We start from the raw sequence: 27,357 nt of genomic DNA, 5'->3' as shown, positions 1-27,357 counted from the left end.
GGAGAGTCAAAATGGCTTCAGGATTGCTCTCTTGTACTATTTCAGACTACAGAGTCTATATACTACAGAGTCTATAAACCACAGAGCCTAGGGCTTGCCAATCAGAAGGTCGGTGGTTCGAATCCCCGCGACGGAGTGAGCTTCCGTTGATCAGTCCCAGCTCCTGCCAACCTAGCAGTTCGAAAGCACCTCAAAGTGCAAGTAGATAAATAGGTACCGCTACAGTGGGAAGGTAAACGGCGTTTCCATGTGCTGCTCTGGTTCGCCAAAAGCGCCTTTGTCATGCTGGCCACATGACCTGGAAGCTGTACGCCGGCTCCCTTGGCCAATAACGTGACATGAGTGCCGCAACCCCAGAGTCGGTCACGACTGGACCTAATGGTCAGGGGTCCCTTTACCTATTACTCTTTCAGACACATGGTTTATATACTTATGTTATGTGTTTGCCTTGTACATTTGTTGTTGTTTAGTCGTGTCCGACTCTTCATGACCCCATGGACCATAGCCCGCCAGGCACTCCTGTCTTCCACTGCCTCCCGCAGTTTGGTCAAACTCATGTTCGCAGCTTCGAGAACACTGTCCAACCATCTCGTGCTCTGTCGTCTCCTTCTCCTTTATGAACATTTAATTTATATTTGAGACCTTAGAATTCTTATAACATTAATTTAAATGAAGAGGGAAGCCACGATGCAAAGCCCGTTACATCAGGCATCCCCAAACTGCGGCCCTCCAGATGTTTTGGCATACAACTCCCATGATCCCTAGCTAATAAGCCCAGTGGTTGGGGAAGATGGGAATTGTAGTCCAAAACATCTGGAGGGCCGAAGTTTGGGGATGCCTGCGTTAGATCAAAGTAAGGGCTCAGAAACCTCTATGCCATGTACTCCGCCACTCCTAAAGAGCCTAATATGAATACCAGGCAAGGTGGGGAAGGCAAAAGTCTCACCTTCCCATTTGAAGGACCATAAAGCTGCTACATTGCATGTTCCCCCAGTGAGTCCTTTGTTTAGTGCATGTTTAAAAACTAGAATTCTAGGTTCAACATGTCTCTGAAGACAAGAGGAGCAAAGTGGGAAGAGGCAAGTGCCAAACACCATCACCCCATGCCTTGATATGGGGATCCTCAAAGAATTTAACACCAGCCGAGAAACATGGGGAAGGTGCAGGCAAAAGCCAAACCGTGCCCCCACATTTCAGTGATACCATACAGTACTCCTACTGATGCTGCTGGTTCAAAACGGGCCACATGGAGAAGAGCAGGTACCCCTTCCCCTTTGAAGGAAGCCGTGAAATGTCAGGGTGGCGCAAAGTCCACCCCCAACTAATGGTAGGAAACAGCCTAATGGGAGAAGTCCAACTTCTTTCCATCAGGATGCACTAAGAGTTATAATTATTAGGCTATATTCCCATACTCTGGCAAATGTTTTGGTAGCTGTGAAACTTTATCATGTAATTGAACACATTTATCTTCTGAAAGAGTGATTAGTCTTGCTGCATTTATCTTGTGCATAATTATGGATCAGATTGCACACACACCCAGCGGCAAAGTAAGAAGATATTTTCAACAACTTGTTGGAGAAAAATTCTTTGGGGCAGAAATAGGGGGGGGGAATGCATTTGTTTGCATGGAATGACTTTTCATTTTAATATGAAAATATCAGCACCGTATATTCAGCACAGTATATAATGTGTATGGGATATTTGAAGGTAAGAATTATACTCTGGATTTGGGAAGTCTTTGACTCAATATGCTTGTATTCGGTACTAAGGAATTAAATTAAGAGTTAGAGCTTCCTTTTCTCTTCTACTTTCCAACAACCTAAACACTGTTAGTTCTGAGAAATGTAGTTTTCCAAGAATACTGAGAGTTCATGGATGGTGGCAGGGGATTTGAGCAGTTATGCAGGGACTTTCAGTTGATTGAGCTATATCTTTTTCAGGAGCAGTAGGGAGAAGGGAACTGCCATACCCAGTTATGAACTGAATTAGGGCGGCAGGATTGCTCACTAAGAGATTTTAATAGCTAAGAGTCAATATCCAGTTCCCTTGCTGCACACAGTTTAATTTTGTTAACATTAAGACTAGATTGTTACTGAAGCATGAAGTTACCCCAAATCAGTTCTTTTATTTTGTAAAGGGGGGAAAATAAAGCAAAAACAATGATTGAGAACAATCCTCAGATATTCCCTGGATTTATATATGCTGCTTAACCTCAACCTCAGGTAAGTGCTAGTGGCCTCCCATGGCTCAGCTACTCAGCGTGTACCCACCAGGAGCTGTGTGTTGCCCTGTCAGCTCAATTTTATGGAACTCCATTCCAGTTGAGGTCATAGAATTGTAGAGTTGGAAGGGATCCCGGGTGTCATCTAGTCCAACCCCCTGCAATGCAGGAATCTTTTTTGCCCACCATGGGGCTTGAACCCACGACTCTGAGGTTAAGGGTCTCATGCTCTACCAACTGAGCTGCCCCAGGTCAAACTGTTCTCCTCCCTGTTAAACTTTTAGCACCTTCTGAATACATGATGATGATGATGATGATTCTTCCAGCAGACATTTTAATAGGGTTATGATTTTATAACTTTAACTGATTTTTATTTGCATTGTGCTGAGTTTCTTGCACGCTGCTTAGAAATGATTGTTAATTGAGCAGTATATGAATATATATTTTTTGTGGGTGGTATCCAGAGAACTGTGATCAGAAGGAAGGTGGCTGCCAGCACTGTTCTGCAGATGGTAGCACAAAAGGCTTCTGAACTTTGGTATCATTTAGTGGTTAGTGCCACTAAAAGAATGGTGGCAGTATATAGTGATAAAGGGATTGATATTTCTGATGTACCACCTGATCAGTGGCTTGGATTTATACTAGTTAACCAGCAACTGTTGTTCTTGCCTGTCCTTGATGAGCTGTGTCCTTAATTTACACAATCGAATCAGGTTTCTACTCGCTTCTCCTGTGCGCACACATTTTCCCTCTTGCTTTCCATGGGGACTTTTGAAATTAATTGCTGCAGCCACCTCTGACAGTCAGATATTTCTTATGGCTACAGGCCTTAAATTGATCATCTGCATACGATACGATATGGAACTGGTGCTTGGGAGTATTTGCATGTGTATATCTTTTGTTTCCTTCTTTTTCTGCAAAAAGTGGAGTCCTTTGTGTCTGTGCAAGGGAAGAGGGTAATAGGAAGAGCACCAGAATTACCTAGCTGGATCTGTCTACCATTAGCTCCACCTGTTGCGACCCCTGGCTCTTCCTGCTGTTGGCCAACCTGGCCACTGACCCCACCAGTGCCAAAGGGCAACTGCTGCCACTGGCAGGAAGGTTATCTGTCAGTGATGCTTTTTGATAGGTGATTATGAGAGGCAGGGGAAGAAACTGTTGTCGTCCCCCCATCTGTGTGTGTGTCTGTGTGTAAATAAAATAAAAAAGACAAACAAATTTACCTTGGCCTTAGGGCACAATGTATGAAGAGTGTCTCCAGATTACTCTCATTTACCATCTTTCTGAATCATTTTGATAACTAATGTAGGATAGCTGAGTCTGAGGAACACATATTCCAAGACAATTGGAAGCTCTCAATTCTGAAGACAGTTTTGTATTCTCAGGCTACATGAGCGTCCGAGAAAATTACAGTCTCTTTTAGATAAAGGATATTGCATGGTATTGCCTCAAACGCCTGGAAATCATTTGTTTGAAAGGAGAATAAGCAACGGAGTTATCGTTCATGGTGAAAGGATCTTCATTCAGAACATCACCGAAAAGTTCATAATAATCAAATCAGAATAGGACGCAGTGTTTTTAAAAAATATTGGTTGCAGAGATGACATTCCAAGGAAGAAAGCATTCATTCTGTATTTCTTTTTTTTAATAAACATTTTTATTAGATTTTCCAATTTAAATATCTAATCCATTTTCCAATTATATAAATTATACAAATATCAATTAAACATTTTAACCAAATCTTCTGCCAAATTATACAAATTTATTGACTCCCCATGCTCCAGACTCCAAAGGTCTAATCCTCTTATAACACTGCATTTCTTTCCCCCAATGTCCAGATCTTATTCCATAATCTATTATTATCATTCTTTCTCTCCCCCCCAAGTCACTGAGTTCTTTTCTGCAAGCAAATTTGACCAAACCGTGTTTGATTCTGTGTGAATTTATATTAGAGCTCCTTTTTGTAAATTTAGCACTGTCTCCTCGCACGCTGGCATCCTGCCAAGTCCGTCCGTGGATCCTCCGGTCTTCTTCACAGCTGGCAACCACGATCCTCAAACAATCCAATAAATCAGATGTTAAAGCCTCTGTGACACTTTTCCCAGGGCCGTTCTCCGCAGCAGCCTTACCAGGGAAGGTATGCTAGGTCACAACCTTATACACAAATCTAATGTCTTATTTATGGCTCCCTCCCCCTTTGACTGCTATTACGGCCAGCTCTGTCTCTTAAAATGGCGGAAGCTGTTTTTTGTAACTACGCCATATCTCAGAAGTTTCTTGACAGGTTTCCAACCACTAACGAGCTTGCTTCTCTCTGATGTCCATGAATTTAGGGAGAGTTTGACCACATTCCAAACACATCCCCAATTACAAACTTCGCTTATATACAACAACAACAAAACCGTTTATTGTGAGGACCATGCCTGTACACAAATATCAACACAACAATAATTAAAAATGTTAAAATTCATTACATACTATCCCAACAAAATCTTCATCCCACAAAACAGAAAGAGAAGGAAAACAAGCAACGAGTTAAACAGACGATGAAAGGGTCTTTACTTTATCATCCATAAATCTTTCCCTGGCTTTCATGGCCTTCATCACAAAGACCGCTACCACATGGGTAATTTGTGGGTTAGCATCAACTAACAAAATTTTTACTCTATCTTCAGGATTGATTATAGAGTTGGGTATAGTTTGCAGCATCGCGTCTCTAAAGCCCGAGTAAATGGGGCAATGGAGGAGGTAATGTATAAGATCCTCTTTAATTTTCATGGAGCAAGGGCATAAACGGTGTTTTGCTGGGATTTTTTGTAAATCAACCAGTCAGGTATGCAGTTGGCAATGTTTGAAACCGGGCCATGGTGAAAGCTCTCCAAAGGGTGGGATCAGTGATATCCACCAGGTAGTTGGCACAGATTTTGACTGCCTTTACTCGGGGGAACCAGTAGGAAAACACAGAATTTTTTATCTTCGTGGTGTCTAAAAAGGCGTCTTTTTCAAAGATCCATTCCCACAGTTTGAGAGTATTAAACTCGGGTAGATTGTATCTGGATACAATATCTAATAGGTTTTGACGCCAAGTAGTATTATGTTGTAAAGATACAAAGGCTTGTTTAGCCAATAAGGTGTTTGAGGCATCTGCGAGGTTGATGAAAAAACGCAGAAATCTTAAGTGGGCCCTGGCAGTCACAGAATGTAATCCTACACTTCGATTATATATATTTTCCCATTCACACAGTCTGACGTTCCAATTTCGCTTGCTTTGTAAATATTAAAAATGGCTTGTCCAGAGAGAGGTGTGTTAAGTAAATAGTAAAGCACAATTATAGAGTTCAGCCTCCCTCTTTCTGTTCCATTGCATACTTTCTTAATCTGATGAAGACATTCCTCAGTGTCTTTTGTTTTCTCAGTGGCTGTAGTTTGCAGTATAAATCTCCTTCTTTGTCTGGAGCATGTCCACGACTCATATCTAATTTCTTAAGTCATGGAGCCCAAATCGCTTGTAGAATCAGTGTCCGGGAGATCCAGGCTCCCACGGGGGCTATCCATCCAGTGCCCCCAGCCTCTTCCGAAGTCGAGGCTGGTGATGGGCATCCGCGGATGAGACTGCATCTTCTCATACACCCTGGGAAGACTTTGGGAGGCTGCTACTCCCGTCACAGGCTCGTAAATTTCCCCGTGGGAGTCGGACAGACGGAATTTTCGGCCATCTTCTACGGCGCTCGGGCGGAAGTCGATCATCATTCTGTATTTCTAGGTTGCTTTTCAAAAACTGCTGCCAAGGAGATCAATAATATCTAACAACCACACATAGGAATTAATATAATTGTAAATAAGATAAACCATTAATTAAAGTAACAAGAGCTGCAGAAAATAATCTGCCAGGGACTTGCTTCCAAAAGCACAACACAGTGGTACCTCGTTTTAAGTACTTAATGGGTTCTGGGGTGACATTCGCTCCCCGAAAAATACTTAAACCAAGGGGCGATAGCACGTGAAGCGCCGATAGAGTACTTCGGTGCACCGTGCAGATCGCTTCAGCGCATGCGCAGACCGCACTGATCGTTTCTGCGCATGCGGCGGAACCCGGAAGTAAACACTTCCGGGGCCGCGGAGTACTCCAACCGAAAGTACTCCAACCGCAGCAGACTTAAACTGAGGTATGACTGTAAAATAATGACGTGATCACCTGTTTTGGAAATGCAATGAGGGTGTGTGAAAACGGACGGCATATGGGGGACCTACTACTCTGAACCTTCATTCTTGTCATCCAGATTGTCATCCATTTCCCCCCCAGCCAGAACCCACAATTCTGGCCCCTCTCAGGTGGGTGCCCTTGCCATTATCAGAGAACCGGGGGGGGGCATAGCTGCCAAGTTTTCCCTTTTCTCGTGAGGAAGCCTATTCAGCATAATGGAATTTCCCTTTAAAAAAGGGAGAACGTGGCAGCTATGGGGGGGGGCATTCATGGCACCTGTTTTTCTAGAAATATATCATTGCGTTCACATAATACAGTCCCTGAAGCAGCAGTTATTTAGCAGACCTCAAACTTGGAGGGAGCGGGGTTCATACAGAGAGCTTTTCATCAAACAGTTAATGTGCTCTTATTTTGGCAGGAAATGGGTAACATTCACCTTAATAAGTCTGGTGACACTTGCAAAATGGTGTGTTGTGAGCCATTCCGACTTCAGAGGCTTAACATATTGCAGACAGTGCCCCCCTGCCAGCCAGCCAGCTTCCCCCCCCCCAAGCGATCTACCTCAGTGTCTTGTGTCGAGAATAGCATGTCTGCCTGTAAATCACAGGTGCTGCAATATGTTGTAGTAGTGATGCTGTTCTGAACATCAGTCAGTCCCTTGGTGTTTGACGTTACTGTAATGGAGTTGGCAGAAAGGTGAATGCCTACCGCATGCGTGACTTTCATGTCTTCAAAGAGCCTTTAGCCGGCCAGGAATATTATATTCTCAGTCTCTTGAGGAAAATAAACAAGCACATGTCACTCACCTCTAGATCTCATCTGTGGGTTTCTTCTTCTTCTATTGGCAAAGCAGATTTGTGTATTAATTGAGGCTCTTAACTCTAACAAGATGCTGAGCTCTGCGGTATCTTTGAAGAACTGTAGGATGGTCTACGTGGCCATTCTCCCTCTCTGTCTAACAGATGAGTGCAGGTGCAGGAATCCATGCTAGTGTGGCAAGATTTGTAGATGGGTAAAAAATTTCCCCTTTTTCCTGCCATAGGCTTATTATGCACAGGTGAAACTCATAAAATTAGAATATTGTCGAAAAGTGCATTTATTTCAGTAATGCAACTTTTTATTTTTTATTTTAATTTTAATTTTTACAAATGCTTTCTTTTGGAAATTCCACAGTAATAAAACAAATAGTTACAATAATGCAAAAATAAACATCGCTATTACATTTCATTAATTACATTCCATTTATAATTGACCCGACTAACGACAAATAATTACAGTTACAACAAATAAAGGCTTGACATACCTTGCTTTGCATGTCATGCATCTATCTCATATATTGGTTTCACCTTTTAAGTTGCATTACTGAAATAAATGCACTTTTCGACGATATTCTAATTTTCCGAGTTTCACATGTATGCTCTGCCTAACACAGTCAGTTATTCCTCTTGTTCATCATCACATAGCTATCACCTCTCTCTCCGTATCTAACACTTTGTGCACATTATTTTATAATGATAATAATTTATTATTTATACCCCACCCATCTGTCTGGGTTTCCCCGGCCACTCTGGGCGGCTCCCAATAGAATATTAAAAGCACGATAAAACATCAAACATTAAAAACGTCCCTAAACAGAGCTGCCTTCAGATCTCTTCTAAAAGTCAGATAGTTTTTTTATTTATTTGAAATCAGATGGGAGGGCGTTCCATGGGTTGGGAGCCACTACCTAGAAGGCCCTCTGCCTGGTTCCATGTAACTTCTTGCAGCGAGGGAACCGCCAGAAGACCCTCGGCGTTGGACCTGGTCCGGGCTGAACGATGGGGGTGGAGACGCTCCTTCAGGTATACTGGTCCGAAGCCATTATCCACTGTGACCAGATCCTGTGCAGAATACAGGGATTTGTACTCATCCAGAGTTGGGAAAGCTCTATATTCAAGAATTAATGTGAACAGTCTCACTGCACGTGTACGAGTCTTTACATGAGCTCCGCATAAGTGCTCTGTGTATTTTAATAATTTGTAACAATGTGGGATCCTTCAAGAAACTTAAAAATGCCATTTATGAGCATACGTTTTTGCACCTGGAAAAATATGCCATGTTAAGTTGTACCACTGAGGTTTTTATATGAAAAGAAAGAGGGGCATTTGTGGAGAATAGTATTGAATGAGATTGTTTTAGGTAAGGTAAAGGTAAAGGGACCCCTGACCATTAGGTCCAGTCGTGGATGACTCTGGAGTTGCGTGCTCATCCTGCTCTATTGGCCAAGGGAGCCAGTGTTTGTCCGCAGACAGCTTCTGGATCATGTGGCCAGCATGACTAAGCCGCTTCTGGTGAACCAGAAACGCACGGAAACGCCAGGTTTTTTTTTACATTTTACATAGGCTAATCTAAAGGTTCAGTGAGGAGCATTAGGTTTCCTCTAGTACGCGTATTTCTTTGCAAGGTGGCATATAATTCAGGAACTGGGATTTAATAGGCTTGCAGTGGCGTCGACATTTTATGTATTTTTGTTGTAAACAGCTTTGATGTATTTCATGAAATAGCAATGTATAAATAAATAATTATGTTGGAGGGGGTTATTGAGTAGTTTGTTTTTGTTTTGATTATGTATTTTGTGTTTTTATATTGTGATTTTAGCTTGTGAACCTCCCTGAGACCTGCGGGAATAGGGTGGTATACAAATTCAATTTAACAACAACAATAATTCCTGAAGCATCAATAATAATAATCAATAATGTTGCTCTGTCATTTTGCTTTCTGGCTTTAGTTGTGACTGTTTCTCCGGTTGATTAAAAAGAAACCACTCAGTGAAACATTTCGGCAGAAAAGCCAAGTGCTTCCCATATTGGTTAAAATAATAATGAACTTAATATTTGTCAATTTGCTAATCTTTAGTGGTACTCCAAAATCTGGTGGGTTCCCTCTCTTTCCCCTCACCCTGTCTCTCGTGATTTATGTGAATCAGATGTGTTTTGTGTAGTAAATTTTGTTTAAGGTTGTTAAATATGAAATTGAAGTAAACATTGTGATAGAACCTATGTGTATTTGTAGGGTGCTGTGTTAACGCCAACAATGGACCACACAATGTCCATGCAGCCAGCAAGTATGATGGGCCCCCTGACACAACAGATGAATCACCTTTCTTTGGGCACAACAGGAACGGTAAGCTTAAGTAATATACTTCAAATTCTCTCTCTTTTTTACTACTTTCTAAAATCTCAAAGTCGTTTTCCAGTTAATCAGTATGTTTATATTTAATACTAGAACATTTCCATAGCTTAAAAAACTTGTGTCTTTCTATAGCATTTTTTAAAAATTTCCAATTGCAGTATGACGTCAAATAAAGAGAACAAATTAAAATTTCTACTTGATGTAACATTGGAGAGCAATGAATAGGAACGCCCATTTTAATACAGTGGTACTTCTGGTTACGAACTTAATTCGTTCCAGAGGTCCGTTCTTAGCCTGAAACTGTTCTTAACCTAAGGTACCACTTTAGCCAATGGGGCTTCCCGCTGCAGTTGCGCTGTCAGTGAGTCAGCATGCTGAATGATTCTGCACTTTTCAGCATTTTTCAACACTTTACTGCTTCTTTACTGCTTCTTCTTTCAAAGACCTTTGTCACATGATATGTCATGGTTGAGGTAGAACTTAGAGTTGACAGAGGAGAATTAGTTGTATACTTAGCCAGTTCTAAGGTACTGCTCTCCAGACCTGTGAGTTGCTTTGCCTGTGCATTCAACTGAGTCTTCACAAAGTGCCCTAAGTGTCGCATAGTACAATTACTTTTAACAAATTCTTTCCACTATAAATGGCTACTTTTCAGTTAACCGACAGTGAAAGATAACTCACATGCTTACAAAATAAAAATAAAAAATCATTCCAGTAGCACCTTAGAGACCAACTAAGTTTGTCATAGGTATGAGCTTTCATGTGCATGCACACTTCTTCAGATACACTTCTTCAGATTCCAGTGTATCTGAAGAAGTGTGCATGCACATGAAAGCTCATACCTATGACAAACTTAGTTGGTCTCTAAGGTGCTACTGGAAGGATTTTTTATTTTTTATTTGACTGCGTCAGACCAACATGGCTACCTACCTGTAACTGTTACATGCTTATGACAGTTACATAATTGACATCATGAAAATGACTTAACCAAGTGGTACTCAAACATTTTTTTCCAGGCAACACTTTCAAAATAAAAATTTGTTCGCGCCATACCCAATTTTTAATTGATAAGAAATACAGTGAAAAGCAAAAAGAAATAACTCCTAGCAATGGTTGATTTTGAAGCAATATCTATCCATATTCTACAAATAAATACTTTTATACTATACTATACTATCTTATGCCACACTATACTATCTTATGCTATGCTATGCTATGCTCTGCTATGACATACCATACTATACTGAAGTGTTTCTTTGATTGTCCTTTGATAACTTCTAACTTAACCCATCAACCTCTAAAAGCCTCCTAAACTCACTGGATCACTTTCGTTGTGTATACTTTGCCATTTTGAACATTGCATTTGGAGGGGATGGTGTTGGTCACAGATGTTATACTAAATAAATAAATAGCTGCGTTCTGTAGCCATCTTGAACTTTGTTCTTGCCGTTGTTCGCTGACATCTGAAATTTGCATTAGCTGAGCATAGAACCACATACAGTTAAGTCATAAAGCTGTCTTCTGCCATTTATAGCAATGAAAGGTTCTATAAATACGTTAGATTGAGACACTCATGTTGCTGCAGTTGGACTCCACTGTATACCAAAGGAAACCTTTTGAAAATCTGATTTTCAGCTTAAATTTGGGGTTCTTCCCTTCCATGCCAATGAACCTAGAGCTGAGTCAGCAGCTTAGACTGAGAGCTGCTACCAATAACAAAGCAGCATGGAGTAATTCCCAACGTCTTAAAATCACCAGACATCTCAGGGAATTTTATGGGGCCTCCCTTTTTTTTAACTACGGACTTAAGGAATAATGTTTCAAGATTTCGACCTATCAGGGAGCTTTTTCTAATTCTCTGTTAATATGTCTGCAAGAAGCTCACTGATCCTTTCCCTGTGATTATTTTCTCAGCAGGCTGTAGTCTTTATCAATAGTTTGGGATTAATTACTTTGAGCCAGTTTCTATATAATTCAGAAAAGCCCCACTCTGTTTTGCAGAGCAGAGTCTTTTCGGGGCACTGCAATCCATATGACTCCAGCCAGATGAGGAAAAGAATGTGACTGTAATTATCTCAACAGGATCACATTTTATGGCAGATACAAAGCATGAACAATAAATTTCCACTGTGCTCACACTTCTAATGTTGTCCTTTTAAAATCTGCAAGAGGGTGCTATAAAGGACCATTGGCTACCTTTCAACAAGCTGTTTTCAACAAACAAGCCAGAAAGTAATGAACTATTCTGCATCATTAGTATCTGCTGCATTCTGTCCCAGATTAATTTAAAAGCTTGCAATATGCAAACTACTTTTATCAAAAGGCATTCATACATTCACTTCCTTTGACAAACCATTTTGTTAATCAGCATAGCATATGTTTCAGCCAAAACTGCCCTCCTCAGGGTTTCCTTGCTAGCAATTTGGCTGTGAGTGTGCTAACAAACACGGGGTAGGCTAATGATACAATACAGACTTGTGTTTATCCAAAATGCAGACTTGCAAAGTGTTTTCACGGCCTAATTAATTCTAAAAGACAAATTTAACCTGTGCCACAAAATCTGAGTGCAAGGTTTGCTGTCAGATGTACAAGCTAATACTTGAGTAGGAAAAGTTCACCTCTAGGAACAAAAGCAGGGGGTTGACTCCCCCTTCATGTACTGCCTGCTCTAGAATCAGGTCACGTTGGCCTGTTGAATGATGGAGTGCAGAGTGTCTCATCACTGGAACTAATGAAAGGAAGGGGAAGTTTTGTAAATCCACATAATCGTTTCTTTCCAAAGAAATCCCAGATATGTAGCTGGAGGTTTCTTATGGCGCGATGTGGTCCTTTCTTCTTCTTGAGATTGCTGCTGTACTAGGAAAAGTGGTTGGAGGAAGCATATTATAGTTGCTAGGTAACTACCTAGCAGACCTTACCCATCAGTGACTAAAATCACAAAAGACACGCAAATAAAGATTGACAGCACATTCTCAGCTGCCACAGTTTTGCTCTGTTAGTTCCAAGTCTTGGGATAAGACTCGGGAGTCATTTTGCGACTACAAATGCCGGACTAGAAGAGGCATGAGAATCATGGAGTCCAGTTCTCAAAACTTGGAACGATCGCAGTCCCCTTTTGTGGCCAGCTTTGATGTCTTGCAGGAGGTTGAGTAGGGAAGAAGTGGAATGAGAAGACCTGCCTTCTTGATTAAGCATTGTCTAATATACAGTCATACATCGGGTCGAGTATGCTGCAGGTTGCGTACTTTCAGGTTGCGTACTTGGCGGACCCGGAAGTGTTTACTTCCGGGTTCCGCCCCGTGCGCATGCACAGAAGCGTTCTGCATGCTTTGCGCATGTGCAGAAGCGCTCTTTCGACATTTTGCGCATGCGCTAAAGCGCCGCTCAGCCCCCAATCCGGAACGGATTGGGGACTTAACCCAAGGTACCACTGTATCTCATTAATTTCTCCACGAAAGAGAAGCTTGTGAAGGATATTGGCATTATTATCTTATTGGCATTGTTACAAAGGGGCCACATCAACCCCCAATTTCTGCCGAGCAGTGCACAAGATTCCAGGGGGTTCCAGGCGCTCACTCAGGGTAGATTTTCTCGTGGAGAATCAAGACATGGCAGAGACTGTAGCGACTATAAGATACCAGGTTTATTCACACATATATACAACTTGAGTGTAGTTGGAGGGAGTTGCAGTTCTTACGACATTGCCATCTACAGAATGCCTCTCCCTGCTTCTCTCATGGCATTAGCCAGCTTGAGTCTAAGACAGGCAGCCATGCCTCTCAAGATAGCAGCAAAGATGGTTCTGGCCCCATGGCCTCCCCTTCTTCTTCCCAACACACCTCTGCTCCAAGCAGATCCTCCCATCTGCCTCCTAACCCAAGCCTAATTTTTAGAGGCCTCTTAGGAAGGGTCTAGGAAGAGGAAGTGTGTCAGGAAGAGGCTGTGAGCGCAGCCTGCCCCCTCTCCAGCCCCTTGGGAACCTTTGTCTGCCCATGCCCAAGGATTCCTCGTTGATGTGGGTCATCAACACCTTTTGTCATCCCAGGGGAGGCACTGGTGTGGAAAGGAAGCTTAGCCTGTATTTTCCACTGGCCTGAAATCCTCCATTCAATACAGTAATCCAAATATTAGCTGAATACTACCATTTATTAATTTCTGCTATTCACTAATAGACTCGGGCACCCCAATCTGTAACAGTATTATGATATTATCTCCCACTTTACACCTGCTCCTTTTCATTGTGATATTTAAGATATTTTCTGTATAAAAACAAACACCAGCACTTTTGTTAAACTTACGCCTTTCCTAGCTAGGCTGGTGTGTATCATTCACCCTAAACAATAAACTGGATTTTTCTTGGGAGTGGGATGGAAAGAGAGGGAAAGAAGCATTAGTCTATGTTTAATAATAAAAGGATTCCGAAATTGCTCCATCATCAGGCTGTCACTCATAATGTGTCTTAAACCACCATTGATCTGACATCACTTTTGTGGTTTAATAAAAGTTGTGATTGACAGCTTGAATGGGAGATACAATATAAAACCTCCTTTGAAAAATAAAACCAAATAGCCTGATCACAGTTCCCAGAATCAGTTACTTAGCTTCTTTTACTTCAGCAATAGCATTTCTAAGGCATCGAGAGCAATATTCTGGCATCTCAGCAGAAGCATTTATTTGCTGTATAATATTTCCCCTTTTGTAAAGTTTATTCCTGAAGGAAGCTTTAATGTCAACATGCTGTCACTTCTACTTCCAATGAGTATTGGAGATAACCCCCCCCCCCGCTAACATCCTACCATAGTACTGGGAGATATGCAGTCCTGCTGATTATTATCCCCTTTTGAGAAACTGCCACAATAGCCTCCTTTCAATAAGGGAAAAGAATCCAACAGATTCAAGGCTTCAGACATGTATTTGCAATAGTAATATAACTCTACAAGTCCCACAACTAACAACAGGTCTCTGAAACAGCTCTGAGTTGGTCTGGATGTGGTGTGTCTTTATAGTCCAATAAAAAAGGGAAATTGAGCTAATATATAAATTCATGTACTCACATTTTTTTCCCCTCAAATGAGATTTATGATGAGTTGGAATCACTTCGTAGCTGCTGAGTGCTGAATTTGGGCAAGGTGGGGCACTCAGGTGAAAACCCCAGTTCGCCCATGAAGATCTCACCATTTGTTTTAAGCAGAACTTTGAAATGAAAATTATTCAAGGCAGGACATCCTTCTAAGGCAGGCACCCCCAAATTGCGGCCCTCCAGATGTTTTGGCCTACAACTCCCATGATCCCTAGCTAGCAGGACCCAGTGGTCAGGGAAGGTGGGGATTGTAGTCCAAAACATCTGGAGGGCCGAAGTTTGGGGATGCCTGTTCTAAGGTAACAACTGAATTTTGTTGGAAACATGAATCTTCAGAAATTTTATCTCTTCTCCCTGTACATTTATTTAAAAGAGCATTTGAGCTGGTGGTTGGCACAAACAACTTTTTTGGGGGGGGGGTTTCCATGTCGAACTGTATGAATAGTGGAATACTTCGAAATCCTACCATTCTATGAAAAAGCCAATTTGCAACACTGCTCTCTTTCATTGGTATTTTTCTACTAAGGACTTTAGCTCAGATTCTTCACAGTCCGTGGACTGAAGCATTTCCAAAGGTTCTTTCACACATTTAAACCTGTGGCAGAGTGTAAAATGGCTTGCACGACTGCTTTTTGCCAAATGTTTCTTCTGGGAGTGGGGGGAAAGAAATATACATCTCCCCTGTGTGGAGAGGTGCACAAGAATCTTCTTCAGAGACAAGATAACGTGGCGAAAAAAGAAAAGGAAGCAAGAGTCACTAGAGCATCTGCTTTTTTAATTCTCTTTTTGGCCATAGGTTTATTGAATCTTTCCCTGTCAAACAGAAGCTTTGGAAATTGTGAGGCATGAGGGTGTTAGGGGTTAGTAGCAGTGTAGCTTTCAATTTTTCCTCCACCCCAGATTTCTCTTTCTAGGGGCATTTTCGTTTGATTTGTTATTTATTGGTTCCCATTAATGTTTCACCCACTGCGGAGCATCTTCAGGAGAAGGAAGGGCTAAGGAATAAACTCTGCACAAATCTGGAGTGGAGTCCACAAGACAGTTGGATGGTGCCTTGCACACCTCCTTCTGGCAACTCCTGAAGCCAAGCTCATGCCAAATGTATTGCTGTGTTGCCTTTGGACCACATCAGCGAGGCTGAGAAGGGGTGGGGTGGGGGTTGTTGTCTGGGCAGCCCAAGACCTCCATACACACTGCCCGGGTCTGCACCCATGAGAGGTCACTTTGGTGCTGATAATGCAGCAAAAACCATTCAGGAGGCTGCAGTTACACGTTGCCGGTCTCTGGAGCTGCAACAGAAGGTGCTATGATTCTCTGCTGGATTGACTTGATCCCTGGAGGCGCACTCCATTGTCTCTCGAGACAGGCAGATGCCAACAAAAGTTATCCAAGTAGTTTACAGAGCCTCTTTACTGATAGATTGATCTATCGTACGTAATTTGTTTCCTGCACTTTCAACATAGATCATAGCTGCCAGGTACCCTGTTTTTCCCAGGAAACCCCCATTTTTACTTACCTTTTCCCAGTGGTCCCCCACATCACTTCGTCTCCCATTTTTCTCCTTTATTTTCTCCTGCAGGCGGCCATTTTTTTTCTTTCCGATTTGCCCTTCTATGGGCACCAAAAATGGCCACCGCCGGCTTCAAAAGTCGCATCTACGCATGTCTGGAAGTGTATAGACGCGACTTCCGGTGTCAGTGGGGGCCATTTTTGGTGCCCATAGATGGGCGGAGCGACACCGGAAGTTGCGTCGACGCACTTCCTGACATGCGTACAAGCAAATTTCGAAGCCGGCGGCGGCCATTTTTGGTGCCCATAGAAGGGCAAAGCGACACCGGAAGTTACGTCGGCACAACTTCCGGTGTCACACGGCTGCCAGTCCCAGATTCTGCACTCCGGGACTAGGAAGGTAAGACATAGATTTGCATTGCCAGAGTAGCAATACAAATACAGTGCAGTAAATATTTTTTTCAAGTGAATGCAAAGTGCATGACTGACAAAAACAGCAACAGTTCATTCAAATAAATAGTGAGAGGGAGGAATCAAAGCAGCTCTAAAAGTCCTAGCCCCCCCCCCCCGATATTGATAGCTTTGGGGCTTAGGATGGTGTGTTGCTGCCATGACAAAAGCCCTCAGCTTTGGTAGGGAGAGCTAACGGTGGTAGTTTTTGTGCCAGCAGGAAGCCCCCCAATGAGAGAGGGCTTTTAATATGCAGTATCCAAAGGCCCATAGATCCAAAGGCCCCCAAAGGGAAATGAAAAACTGTCTCTTCCTTTCAACCCCACCTCACAGAAGCCAGCCAGGCCTTTCAGGGGACAGCAAATCTGCAAGCAGGAGAAGGAACTAAATCCAAAAGATTTTAGTGAATGGCACTAATCCGCTTTAAATTATTTAATTTCAGTGCTTCATGCCATTTGTCAGTTTGGGGGTGTAATGAGGAGGAAAATGGCTGAAACAGGAGATTTTCAGGTGCCATTTGTGTGTACGGCCCAGTAGCAACAAGGGGCTCATGCTTACAGGAGTATATCTCTTTTAGATAAACTATTTATTTCCCCCCCCCCAATCCCTTTTTAAATCAATCAATCATGTAACCGAGATTTTTCTCTTTGTTTCCTGAAAAATGCTCTGTCTGTTTTCCCCGACTTACAATGTCATTGGCAATACCTCCATGGAATAACAAACTAGTTATTCCAGGACACATTTTCTTATCTCTTACTCTGTTAGCTTCTGCTGTTGCCCCCAAATTTGATAACATCTCAAGGGGCACAGCAAGCTTGTTACATATTCCGTATCTAATATTTTCTTTGGATCACCCATGGCCACTGGTGGTTTACAGTGTCACCAAAAGCCCTCCGTGGACTAGCAGCTTTGTTAGATCTTTTCCTTATCTGCAGTTGGATTTCTGCATGCTTTGATAATTCACGGTTTATGACATCAACTAAATCCCATAATGCTTGCCAGAGTTCTTTTTTAAATGAAAATATAGCTCCTATTATTCTAAGTGTGTACAGTGTAGCCCCTAGAGATGTTACAGCTGCACATTTTTAAACAGCTCTTTTATCAGGTCTAAATCTGGAAGCTCTTTTACTTTATTGTTCATTTGTTACGGCAGGTAAAATCGCAATGTCTGTCTACCTAACATCCCACCATTACAAGCCAAGATGTGGCATAAAGTCCTTGAAGATCTAGGCATAAAAGGCTCCTGAAACTAGAGAAGATTAGAAGCGATGAAATACCCCATCACCCTGGTATTCAGATGTTTCGTCTTCCCTATACAGTGGTACCTTGGTTCTCAAATTTAATCCATTCCAGAAGTCCGTTCCAAAAGCCAAAGCGTTCCAAAAGCAAGGCGCGCTTTCCCATAGAAAGTAATGCAAAATGGATTAATCTGTTTCAGACTTTTAAAAACAACCCCTAAAACAGCAATTTAACGTGAATTTTACTACCTAACGAGGCCACTGATCCATAAAATGAAAGCAATAAACAATGTACTGCAGTCACACAATCAATCAGCTGAACTGGGTTCCACACAGTCACAAAAATGAAACAAAAAAGCTACAAAAACAAAAATGCAAAATAAATAGCAAAAACTGGCAGACCCCAGTGTAACACTCAAAACGGAAGCGTGGCACTCAAAACAGAGCACGTTCAGCTTTCAAAAAACGTTCTCAAACTGGAACACACCCTTCCAGGTTTGCAGTGTTTGGGTTCCAAGTTGTTTGAGTACCAAGGCATTTGAGAAGCAAGGTACCACTGTACTGAGAAATAGAAATCAATCGCAACTAGCAGAAAACAAAAGAGTAATGCTGCCCCTTAGGCAAAAAGCAAAAAACAAACCACCTCCACATAGCCACATGCACTATCAGGGTTCCTGAAAAAAATGTGCCTTCTAAGCATTTTCAGCTAAGGAAGGGCTATGGCTCAGTGGTAGAGCATCAGCTTTACATGCAGAAGGAGAGACCCCCTGTCTGAAACCTTGGGTGATAATGATGGTGATGATTTTATTCATTCATCCATTCCCCACCCATCTGGTTGGATTTCCCCAGCTACTCTGGGCGGCTCCCAGCAGAATATTAATAATAATAAAAAAGTGATAAAACATCAAACATTAAAAACTTCCCTAAGCAGGGCTGTCTTCAGATGTCTTCTCAAAGTCAGATAGTTGTTTATTTCCTTGACATCTGAAGGGAGGGTGTTTAAGGTGCAGCAGTCTATGCATCAGCTCATCGTGATGCTGAAGTTCATAATTTCTCAGGTTGCACTATGAATTTGTCCAGTTTGTAGCACTCAGAGGTATTACGTACAGTTTCCCCCGTCAAATTCTTCATCAGCTCAGGATGAAAAATGAGATTTTGAACATGACTTGTCAGCGGCGTCTCACCGTAATTACTTTTGTCAAAATGTTAGGCGTTAAACAACGCTTAGCGAGAGCTGTGCTGTGCAAAAGCTCTTAATGGCTGATTTCAAGGGAACCATGTGGTCCCTGAACTATTGGTGCATGGTTCCTGTGCCTTGAGAACAAGTGAATTGTGCATTTTCAGACCTGTAGCCAAGGTTTGTTTTGGACTACAGAATGTGGTTAAAGAGGAGGAAGCTTAACTACAGTCTTGGGTTCAGATTAGTTACAGGGAACCAGGCAGAGGGCCTTCTCGGTAGTGGCACCCACCCTGTGAAATGCCCTCCCACCAGAGGTCAAAGAGAACAACAATTACCAGACCTTTAGAAGGCATCTCAAGGCAGCCCTGTTTAGGGAAGCTTTTAATGTTTGATTTCTGTATTTTAATGTTTTGTTGGAAGCCGCCCAGAGTGGCTGGGGGAACCCGGCCAGATGGGCGGGGTATAAATAATAAATTATTATTATTATTATTATTATTATTATTATTATTATTATTATTCAGATGACACATTAAGCCATGATGTACATGAGAAAGAGAAAGAGAGGAGGGGGAAAATGTGTACCTTGGATCCCGAATGCCTTGGTACTCAGACGTTTTGGCTCCGGAACACTGCAACCCTGGAAGTGATTGTTCCGGTTTGCGAACATTCTTTGGAACCTGAACATCGGATGGGGCTTCTGCGGCTTCCAATTGGCTGCAGGAGATAATGTCCACAGGGACAGTGCCTTGACAATGCCTTGACAATACCCACAGGGACAATGCTGTCAAATGAGGCCCCTGGGTGCCCACCCTAAGGCTAGCTGGAACACACAATGATTGAAAGAGCATACTAACTAACGTGACTGATGAAAGGAGATATGGACAGTAAAAATCAAACCTGCTCTAAGAGCACAATCATAGCTAAAAAAATAAATAAATAAAACCCCGAGGCTTGACTTTCTTCTTGCCTTCCATTTTTGGATATGGAGCCTCTTTTATTCTCCCTCGCTTTTCTTACTGATATAATAATATATTAAATAAGTGCTTTTTTATTAATATCCAATGTGCCGGAGTTAAAATAAGTGTACAGTAGTAGAAACAGCTTTTTGTGCACAGCATTTAAAATGAGGATAAACATGAGGATAAAAACAAGCTAGCTAGCCCCTTCCCCCAGGTTTTTAATATATTTTTAATGGTAATAATAGAATTTGTGACAAACAGTTCTAACAGGTAGCATATAATTTTACAAAAGGGAATAATTCCTAACGCTTTACAACATAGATTGCCAATCCCCTGTGGCTGGAGTGATTGGGCATCTTTGATGAGAAGTGAGTAAATAATTCATTCCATTATGTTAATCTCCCTCCCCCCCCCTCAAAAACATTGCAGGAGGGAAATGTGCACTTGGTAAGACTCTTCTAAAAAATGGATTGAAGTGAGAGCTAGGTATTCTATAATTGGAAACCAAAAGGAGACATTCTGCTGTCTGTAGCCCCCCACCCAGGGGGAAAGGCAAATTCTGTGATAGGAATAAATCAAATACCAGGTTTCCATATTTTTGTCTGGGTGTGTAATTGATCCTGCTCTAGCTTGTCATGGGGAGGGGATATGTGTTGTTGCAGAGAACTGGAACTCCACCCCCTCTGAACAGTCAAAGCCCTGGGTTTTGTAGTAAAATATCCCCCAGCTGAATTGGATCGACTCTGCAAATCAGCCAGCTAGTGCAAATGTTTGCCTTCGTGAGCTCAGCCTTTGCTTTCTAAGAATTTTCTCTAATATTTGCCTCAGCTGAGCTTTTATATGGGCAAACAAAAGACTCCCAGCAAGTTCGTTGCAGAGAATGTAACGTGAAACAGGCGCTAAGAGAGATGAAGTCAATTCACTTTCTTATTCCAGGGAACATTCGTTGGATGAGGAGACTGGAGGGTAGTCATTCATGGCTCAATTCCAATAGATGTGTAGCTTTTCCCAGGAGCTTCTCAGAGAGACTTCCTAGTTTCTATGTTTGTTATCTTCCAATGGTCTTTGTCCATTGGATCAGAGGAAATTCCAAGGAGCAGGGAGGTTCAGGTGCTCCTCCAAAATATTTCCTATTACCTCAGCTTTCCGTCACAGAATATTGTGTATAGCAGAATCGTTGATCTTTTCAGAATTGTCTTTGCCTCCCGTTCACTGTCCACAATGATTCTTTCTGGAGTTGCCCTGCAGTGGATCGAAGTGACGCTGCATTTGTGTAGACACATTATTAATGTAGGGGAGAAGCTGGCCTTGGAGAACCCCTAGTTTAGTTGTTCTCATCTGTCATTTAGCAGCTGTCCCCAGAGAGGGTTACAGCAATCTAAAATTTAACATAAAGAATAGCTAAAACAAAACACAGCATCGGAATAGGGTGGGCTGTGATAAAATACTTACTTTCATCAAGTTATATTTAACAGGAATTAAGATACACAGAGAACTTAAATAGCTACTAGTGATTTATAATCAAAACATTAATGGTGAATGTTATGTACTGAGCTGAATCCTAGAACAATAGGATTCAGAATCAGCAGTCTGATTGGTCCGCAGGAGCTACCCAATCCAACTCCAGGTGGAAGTGAATCCGCAACCTGATTGGCCTGCAGGAGCAGCCAATCAGGCTGCAGGCAGAAGTCAGTCCATAACCTGATTGGCCCACAGGTGTAGCCCTGAAGTAGCCAATCAGGCAAGGCCCATTGTGTAAATAATGTATATAAGCAGATGGTTTTGGGAAAAGAGCCAGTCTTCTCTTCTTCTCCTTGATGACTATGAGCTGAATAAAGAGCATGAAATTCACTCTCGACTCCGAGTATATTTCAGTGAATATGAACATTGTGTTAACATTGTTATTTGTGGTAGTGATAGAACAGCATCTGTCTCTGTTTTATTTTCTTTCTCGACAGTCTTATTTTCCTAGCCTTTTTTCCCCATGATCTTTTTCAGTTAACAAAAAGTTTCAGTCCTGAGGCCAGGATGAGTGATAAGCAGCTGCTGTCTGTTTGTACAATTATAATTCCTCTTTGGGTTGGTTGACTCACACCTCCAGAGGCAGAATTCATCACCTTCTGAAATCAGCCAGTAATTGAGAGAACTGCTGAGTCTCTTTTTTCATCTCTGAAAATACTCTTCATACCTTTAAAACATTAGCGTTATTGATTTTGAAGTTCAACACGGTTTGGGTATATATGATGACATAATAAGCCTAGAACAATGAAAGCTAGTCTTTGTAATGGGAATCCTTGCGGGGGAAGTACTTTTTTATTTTGTTTTAATCCTACTTTTGAGAGAGAGAAACCCGTTACATGTTTGGCTGGCAAATGGCAGGCTTGCATTTGCAAATGATTTGCCTGCATCAAGAGATTGCAACTGCTCTTGTTTGAAAACAGCTTTGATATAGATGGGGAAGATTTTGCCAATAAACACCGGTTGGTATAGGAGAAAGATGGTTGAGCTTTTCTTTCGGTTGCAATGCCATATGGCTAACATGCTGAAGCCTAGGAGTAAATGAGAGGGATGGGAAGCTAAGAAACAAACAGATGCCGCAGGAGCCTTGTGGAAGGTGTATCCCTCAACAAGCCTGTGCTGTGGTCTTGAGAACAGAACATCATCTACTACTTGCTTGAGCATGTATGGAGGATTGTGGCTCCCTTGGCACTTCATAGGCACAGAGCGGGAATTCTTGAATGTTTATGAACAGCTTTCAAAAGACTAGGACAAGGGTAGGAACTGGATCTGGCTTATCTCTCCCTCACCCTGTGGGCTATGTTTGTCAGGTGGGCATGCACAGAGCCTTGCAGCTGCCACTGGTAAGATGGTGGGTGGTGCAAGCCACTTCTTTACCTGCCCTGGTGTCATATATGTGAATTATACTCTAGAGCAGGCATCCCCAAACTGCGGCCCTCCAGATGTTTTGGCCTACAACTCTCATGATCCCTAGCTAACAGGACCAGTGGTCAGGGATGATGGGAATTGTAGTCCAAAACATCTGGAGGGCGGAGGTTTGGGGGTACCTGCTCTAGAGAAAGGGTGAATAGAGGGAGGGCATGATAGAGCTTTGTTGAAGTATACATGGTGTGCAGAAAGTAGATGAAGAGTTTCTCTTCTCTCAACAATAAGACGCAAAGTCTGGAGCAAGTCTCATGTTAACTAAGAAAATTTAGCTGTGTGCTGTTCTGCATGATTTGTCAGTGTTGCTGGTGTGTAGACATTGAGCAGCAGATCATGCCCCCCCAGCTCCATTTTGCAGTGCATATCCTATGGTGGGCTCATGCTCTGCCTTGAAATATATTCAGACGGTCCTCTAAACTCCATCATTTCGAAACCAATTTCAGTCTCCGAAAGATCCTGCATCATGGCAAGGATTATAGTTGGAGGTGGTAAAGATGGAAAAGTTCAGCTGGATCATCCATTCTGCCTGCCTGCATATCTGTCTCCCTGCACTGTCTGAAGTGCTCTCTGTGGTACGATTTCCCCCTCTTGGTTATCCTGGAAGATTAACCGATCAGTGGGCCACAGAATCTTCCTCTATGTCAGCTGAAGCCTTTTATGCAGGTTCAGAAAGACAAGAGAGACCACAGAACCATTTCTTGTTGTGTTTTACGTGGTGTTTTAAGCTGTTTGATTGTTCCCCTCCCTAAGACTTAGTCAAGCCTTCCTAATTCAAAGCAAATTTCTTCATCTTCTTTATAGACTTGAAAACAAGAGTCTCACAGATCCATCTTCAATTATATGGAATTATTTAGAATTTCTGGCAGACATCACTATTACATATGCTCTGGATGAAAGGTGTCACCAAATGAAAGCAACAAATTGTTACTTTCATTTTTCATTTTGTTAATTACATTCCCCCCCCAAATAATAACCTTGATCATCATACCAATATGATTTTAGCTGATGCCCACGAATCACCTTTCAAATACATTTTCTTTTTCCCTCCTCCCAACATTTTTTCATCAGTATTATTCACAGAATGAGAATATGGTTCCCCCCCCCTTTTGTCAGCCTCTCAGCTGACAAAATTGGACATGCTACATATTTCCTTTACGTACACCCTCATAATGTACACATCACATTTCTTCCCAATGAGATCCTAAACAGAACAGGTACTGGCCTTGAGCTTTCTCATTAGCAAAATGGAAAGGCACCTTAACAAATCCACTAGAAATAAGCCCTTTTAATAAAAACTCGCAGAAAAAAGAAATTGCAATGTGCCAGCCAACATGGAGTCAGTTTACTTTAAATGATTTCTGAGCAAATAAGTGAGGGGGGGGGCATAGGAAAAAGACTGCCACCCATTGTACATAGTGAGCAAACATTTTCAGACTTAAGTCATCACATTTATCTGACAGGTATATAATTTGTTCTTCAGTGACTGCAACACAGCGCACACTTACTTGAGAGTAATCTCCTTCGAACATAATAGCACTTGTTGAGTTAACATACATAGGATTGCTGTGTTGATGGCTTTAGGGAGAATTATGTGACATAAGGCACATTCAGAATGGGGTGGGGAGGGGGGATGTATGGATCTTGAAACCATTTCTTTTTCATCATCTTGCTGTTTTCTGTCTCTTCTTTCCTGCAACCTTTCCTCCCTCTTTGCTTTGCTCCGAATATATTTCTATACTGAATGAAACTTTAACCAGAGCAGCCATTGCTCACTTCCTTTTCCATCAAGGATTTACCAGAAGTTGTGTGTCTCTTTCAGTCTGTCTGAAATTATTTACGATCAGTGCACTGAAATTTCAATGTGGAGACAAGACTTGATTAATTCCTTTCCCATAGAAGTGGATTTCTTTCTTTCTTTCCCCCAGCGCTGATTTCATTAAATGCTGCTTTACATTAAAATTCCCAGCATTGATGTTTGCCTTTAGATTGAGGAGGGCGGTAGAGGTGCCGGTGCAGCCAGCTGTATTAAATGGCTGTCTTTATGAGCTGGCTAGGTGGGCAAATTGGCGCTGAAACCTTTCCCCAGATAAAATGTTGGTTTTGTAGGAAAATACTTCAGTGGCATTCTATTCCCTCCCACTCCCAAATATGTTGAAGCCCCCCCCCCCAAGTGGGATTGATTGCACTCCAGAGGCCCACCTGAAGAAGGAAACATGCACATATCTGTATGTGTTAGGTCAGATGGGTGGTGTATAAATAATATTTATTTATTTATTTATTTATTTATTTATTTATTTATTTATTATCAGATGTGCAAGGCAAGATGCATAAGGAAACAATGAACCGTGAAACTGCCCCAGTCTGGGGCTCTGTGTCTTCAGACACTGATTTCTCTCACACTCGTGGTCTGCGTGAGGATAAAAGTTACTCTGGGTGTGCAGAAATTGTGTCTACATGTAAATTACATTCTCTGTGGAGCATTAATTAAAATGCTGAGGATTAATCACAGTTCTTTGTGGTGGTTACCAACAGATTCTGTGTCGAAATCTTAGCTGCTTCTTTCACAACAAGCACACCAGCTTCTGCTCGCCCTTTCATTATTATTTTTTAAAACCATTTTTATTTGATTAGTTACAGTGCCAAATACATATCCATAAAATGAGATTTCTCTGAATCTCGCGACTCCCCCCCCCCAAACCCCTCCATGGGTCCTATGGTCAACGTTTCCAACTGCCTGTTATTTCATAGTCTATGTTTTGTATCTATCCAGATTGTCCATAATATTTGTTACACTACAAGTGGGATTACAATCCTGCTAATGTTTTCATCTGCTTACAGTGGTCTCCTAAATAAATAACTTTCCCCATTCTTTCTTCTGCTCGCCCTTTCAAAAGCAATTTGTAACCTAATTCCAGAAAACAATGGCATGATGCAATTTTAAAGTGTTTGAGTGCTAGTGGCGAATCACCTGGATTCAACAAAGTGGTGCTCAGCACCGAGACAGCATGATGCATCCCTCCAATAGAGCCTGGTGAGACAATTCACTGGTCGGAGCTTCCACTGCCAGTCCATTAGCCGGGGAAGGACTCAATCTCATGGGACTCAACTTTTTTCTGACTAAGCACTCAACAGATTGGGCTGGAAAGTGCTTCCAGCGAGGAGGATGCACTAAGTGTTGTGGAATTTGCTGGTCTTTATGGCACAGCAGGATTTAATGGGAGGAGCACAGTGTAAATAAGAAATGTCCAATACAACATTTTGTACCCCCTTGCAGGCCTTTCTCCTGCCTTAAATAAAATGTGAGTGAGCAAAACAGGAGATGATATAAACCAGGCATCCCCAAACTGCAGCCCTCCAGATGTTTTGGCCTACAACTCCCATGATCCCTAGCTAATAGGACCAGTGGTCGGGGAAGATGGGAATTGTAGTCCAAAGCATCTGGAGGGCCGAAGTTTGGGGGTGCCTGATATAAACCCTCAATAAATTAACAGGTGTGCTTCCCTTCCTGATTTCAAATTTTATTTTAACCCATTTGACCTTATTCATTTTGTTGCATTATCTGTTTTTTTCCATCCCTAATCTAGAGAAAGCTTCATTTTCTAATAAATTCAGTACAGAGGTCTCACTAGATTACTGTGACCGAAACAAAGCTAAATAAAAAAATTCCTTCCAGTAGCACCTTATCGAGACCAACTAAGTCTGTCATTGGTATGAGCTTTCGTGTGCATGAACACTTCTTCAGATACCAGAAGAATATCTGAAGAAGTTTGCATGCACACAAAAGCTCATACCAATGAGAAACTTAGTTGGTCTCGATAAGGTGCTACTGGAAGGAATTTTTTTATTTTGTTTCGACTATGCCAGACCAACACAGCTACCTACCTGTAACTGAAACAAAGCTGTTAGCAATTAGTGGGTATTTCCTATAAGTGTAGGATCACATCCTGTAAGTATGTATTTATGAACCAGCTTCTGCACTGTCACCAACAAAACGTCTGCTTTAATGGGTAATGTTTTCATAGTGCAGCCGTCACAGGAAGCAGCCGTAAATTGATTGTGCTTTTAATCCAAGAATTTTGCAGAGCAGGTGTGGTGTCATAGGTAGAGTATTGCACTATGGCCTAGGAGACCAGGGTTCAAATCCCCACTCGCTATAAAGCTTACTGGGTGTCCTTGGGCCAGTCATTGTCTCTTAGCCTAGTCGCTGTCTCTTAGCCTAACCTACTTCGCAGGGTTTTTGTGATGACAAAGGGGGGGGCAGAAGGGTATGTACACTACTCTGAGCTCCTTGGAGAAAAACGTGGTATATAAAATATAACAAATCAATAAATAAGCACATACTTGTGACAAAGTATAATGGACAAGCACCATCAGTTAAGTAAGGCTAATTCCCAGTAATCTG

The 27,357-nt window shown here is 42.0% G+C and overlaps 1 protein-coding gene across 3 annotated transcripts in view; it reads left to right on the top strand.

Moving 5' to 3' along the window:
- The window catches only part of RBMS3 (RNA binding motif single stranded interacting protein 3), a 746,746-nt gene that overhangs the window by 709,061 nt on the left and 10,328 nt on the right, over nt 1-27,357 (top strand). For all 3 annotated transcript variants that reach the window (XM_035130054.2, XM_035130057.2, XM_060280656.1), the window contains one exon: nt 9,477-9,587. In XM_035130054.2, coding sequence (XP_034985945.2) covers nt 9,477-9,587 — 111 coding nt within the window. The remainder of the gene's footprint in view (nt 1-9,476; nt 9,588-27,357) is intronic.

Source organism: Zootoca vivipara, chromosome 12, assembly GCF_963506605.1.
Source record: "Zootoca vivipara chromosome 12, rZooViv1.1, whole genome shotgun sequence".
In the NCBI taxonomy this organism is placed as follows: Eukaryota; Metazoa; Chordata; class Lepidosauria; order Squamata; family Lacertidae; genus Zootoca; species Zootoca vivipara.
This window is presented reverse-complemented; position numbering and strand designations above follow the sequence as displayed.